The 4,288-nt window shown below is 45.8% G+C and overlaps 1 protein-coding gene across 1 annotated transcript in view; it reads left to right on the top strand.

Moving 5' to 3' along the window:
- LOC311226091 (uncharacterized protein) overlaps positions 1-1,713 on the top strand; it is a gene marked incomplete at its 3' end in the record, with an annotated part of 12,010 nt that extends 10,297 nt beyond the window's left edge. Inside the window, exon 2 of the mRNA XM_084311466.1 lies at positions 1,426-1,713. Within this exon, the coding sequence (XP_084167592.1) occupies positions 1,426-1,713 (288 nt within the window). The remainder of the gene's footprint in view (positions 1-1,425) is intronic.
- Between the last annotated feature and the right edge of the window lie 2,575 nt (positions 1,714-4,288).

A 4,288-nucleotide genomic window follows, 5' to 3' on the forward strand; every position in this document is an offset into this window, starting at 1 on the left:
CACACACACACACACACACACACACACACACACACACACACACACACACACACACACACACACACACACACACACACACACACACACACACACACACACACACACACACACACACACACACACACACGTCCAAAACAATTTTAAACAGTTTTGCACACATTCATTTAGTTTGACGGTTATTGCGAGTAAATTAATTGTGTTGTGTCCTTGTGTTGTGTTAATTACAGCTCCGTGAAATGATGTAAATGATTAAGAGAAAATAGCTAACCTAGTTATTTCATTGAGCTGTAATTAACACAAAGATTCGATGTCCTCGATGACTGGTGGAGGTGGCCATATTCAAACCCGTTTACTCTCAATAACCGTCAAACTAAGTTAACGTGTTGCAAAACTGTTTCGAGGTTTTGGAGGTGCGTGAGATTACGTGCAAATTAAATCAACATTTGTTTAGTTATTTATTTGGTGAAGTGCCCCCTTTATTAATGTGTGGTACAACGTTCTGAACCTGTGGCTCTTTCTTCGCCGTATGCTTTACTGTTACTGTACTTTTCTCCCTCGGCGTTCTGCTAGTTGGTTTAATAGATGATACATTAACTGTAATCTCTCTCTCTCCCCCCCTCTCTCTCTACCCTCTCTCTCTCTCTCTCTCTCTACCTCTCTCTAACCTCTCTCTGTCTCTCTCTCTCTCTCTACCTCTCTCTGTCTCTCTATGTCTCTCTCTCTCTCTCTCTACCTCTCTATGTCTCTCTCTCTCTTACCTCTCTCTCTACCTCTCTCTGTCTCTCTCTCTCTCTTTACCTCTCTCCACCTCTCCCCCCCTCTCTCTCTTTCTCTCTCTTTACCTCTCCCCCCCCTCTCTCTCTCTTCTCTCTCTCTCTCTCTCTCTCTCTCTCTCTCTCTCTCTCTGGTTTTGTCAATATTCCAATGTACAATTGTGCTTGTTTGTACAGTTCCCCCCCCCCCCCCCAATGTACAGTTTTGCTTGTTATATACAGTGTTTCTCCCCCCCCCCCCCCAACCACCTCTAATGTAAATTACCCAGTATGGTTGTCAATATCCCCAATGTACCCAACCCCCCCCCACACCAACCTCTCCAATGTACAGTTTCTACGTCAAATGTATATACTCCCTTTTCTTGACTCCTTCTGTATCAACAAACAGTACTGTATTTGCAAATCTGGTATGTCATAAATGTATAGATGTAGCAGTACTGACTATCTGTATGTCATATATGTCCTGATGAATTGAAAATGGGGGAACCCTGATGTAAACAAGACGAAAGTCTTTCTCTGGTCTGCATCCCCTTAACAATTGTGTGTATTGAGCTGTACTGTATTGTACCCATTCTGCAATCTGTTAATAAAGTTTTCAATCAATTCAAAACTCTCTCTCCCCCCCTCCCCCCTCTCTCCCCCCCCCCCCCAGGCCGTGTGCGCCGTGGGGATGTTCGAGCTGCAGATCCGCCACTTCCAGAACCCGCACGGCGTGCTGCAGAGCGGAGAGTGCTGTGACCTCCGGGCCAGCGGGGGGCAGCGCTGCTCGCTCAGGGACCAGTGTGACACTCTTCTTCCGGGCCTGCCTCAAGGAGTACCAGGCCCGGGTCATCCCCACCGGAACCTGCACCTTCGGCACGGGCTGGGGCACCGAGGTCGTGGGCGGCAACACGCAGTCGCTCCGCCACCCGGGGGCACGACGGGGGAGGAGGAGGAGTAGTAGGAGTAGGAGGAGGGGACGGGGAGCAACGGGCACATTGTCATCCCCTTCAAGTACGCCTGGCCGGTGAGTACAGGAACACACGGCACGGTCGTCATCGTCAATCATGGTTACCACGGCGACTTGCTCTTCTGCCTCAAGTGCTGCGATGCGCTCGCGCTCAAACTGAGGCCGGAGTTGAATAGCGATGATACTAGCATCATCTCCTAGGTTAACGCTTTCACTACCACACTACAGAAGGTTAACGCTTTCACTACCACACTACAGAAGGTTAACGCTTTCACTACCACACTACAGAAGGTTAACGCTTTCACTACCACACTACAGAAGGTTAACGCTTTCACTACCACACTACAGAAGGTTAACGCTTTCACTACCACACTACAGAAGGTTAACGCTTTCACTACCACACTACAGAAGGTTAACGCTTTCACTACCACACTACAGAAGGTTAACGCTTTCACTACCACACTACAGAAGGTTAACGCTTTCACTACCACACTACAGAAGGTTAACGCTTTCACTACCACACTACAGAAGGTTAACGCTTTCACTACCACACTACAGAAGGTTAACGCTTTCACTACCACACTACAGAAGGTTAACTCTTTCACTACCACACTACAGAAGGTTAACTGTTTCACTACCACACTACAGAAGGTTAACTGTTTCACTACCACACTACAGAAGGTTAACTGTTTCACTACCACACTACAGAAGGTTAACCGTTTCACTACCCACACTACAGAAGGTTAACCTTTCACTGCCACACTACAGACGGTTAACCCTTTCACTACCACACTACAGACGGTTAACCTTTCACTACCACACTACAGACGGTTAACCCTTTCACTACCACACTACAGAAGGTTAACCTTTCACTGCCACTCTACAGAAGGTTAACCCTTTCACTACCACACTACAGACGGTTAACCTTTCACTACCACACCACAGACGGTTAACCCTTTCACTACCACACTACAGAAGGTTAACTGTTTCACCCACCACACTACAGAAGGTTAACTGTTTCACTACCACACCTACAGAAGGTTAACCCGTTCACTACCACACTACAGAAGGTTAACCCGTTCACTACCACACTACAGAAGGTTAACACTTTCACTACCACACTACAGAAGGTTAACGCTTTCACTACCACACTACAGACGGTTAACACTTTCACTACCACACTACAGAAGGTTAACCCTTTCACTACCACACTACATTAGGTTAACCTTTCACTACCACACTACATTAGGTTAACCTTTCACTACCACACTACAGAAGGTTAACCCTTTCACTACCACACTACAGAAGGTTAACCTTTCACTACCACACTACAGAAGGTTAACCCTTTCACTACCACACTACAGAAGGTTAACACTTTCACTACCACACTACAGAAGGTTAACACTTTCACTACCACACTACAGAAGGTTAACCTTTCACTACCACAACTACAGAAGGTTAACCCTTTCACTACCACACTACAGAAGGTTAACACTTTCACTACCACACTACAGAAGGTTAACGCTTTCACTGCCACACTACAGAAGGTTAACCCCTTCACTACCACACTACAGAAGGTTACCGCTTTCACTGCCACACTACAGAAGGTTAACCCCTTCACTACCACACTACAGACGGTTAACCCTTTCACTATCACACTACAGAAGGTTAACCTTTCACTACCACACTACATAAGGTTAACCCTTTCACTACCACACTACATAAGGTTAACCTTTCACTACCACACTACAGAAGGTTAACCCTTTCACTACCACACTACATAAGGTTAACCTTTCACTACCACACTACAGAAGGTTAACGCTTTCACTACCACACTACAGAAGGTTAACCTTTCACTACCACACTACAGAAGGTTAACCTTTCACTACCACACTACAAGAAGGTTAACGCTTTCACTACCACACTACAGAAGGTTAACCCCTTTCACTACCACACTACAGAAGGTTAACCTTTCACTACCACACTACAGAAGGTTAACCTTTCACTACCACACTACAGAAGGTTAACCTTTCACTACCACACTACATAAGGTTAACCCTTTCACTACCACACTACAGAAGGTTAACCTTTCACTACCACACTACAGAAGGTTAACCTTTCACTACCACACTACAGACAGTTAACCTTTCACTACAACCACACTACAGAAGGTTAACCCTTTCACTACCACACTACAGAAGGTTAACCTTTCACTACCACACTACAGAAGGTTAACCTTTCACTACCACACTACAGAAGGTTAACCGTTTCACTACCACACTACAGAAGGTTAACCTTTCACTACCACACTACAGAAGGTTAACCCCTTCACTACCACACTATAAAGGGGTTAACGCTTTCTGGAATGGAATATGGAAATGGAATAGATGGCACTGGATGGATTACTTAGTTGGATAAATGTGTGTCTTACAGAATATTACCTCCAATTCAGTCAACATGAGTACGTAGTACATTGCACACCATCACGGCCACTTTTGACCACCATGTCAGCCCGGGTCACACCTCTTTCCACCATGTCTGCCCGGGTCACACCTCTTTCCCCTCT

This window comes from Notolepis coatsorum (genome assembly GCF_963971535.1).
Source record: "Notolepis coatsorum genome assembly, chromosome: 1".
NCBI lineage: Eukaryota > Metazoa > Chordata > Actinopteri > Aulopiformes > Paralepididae > Notolepis > Notolepis coatsorum.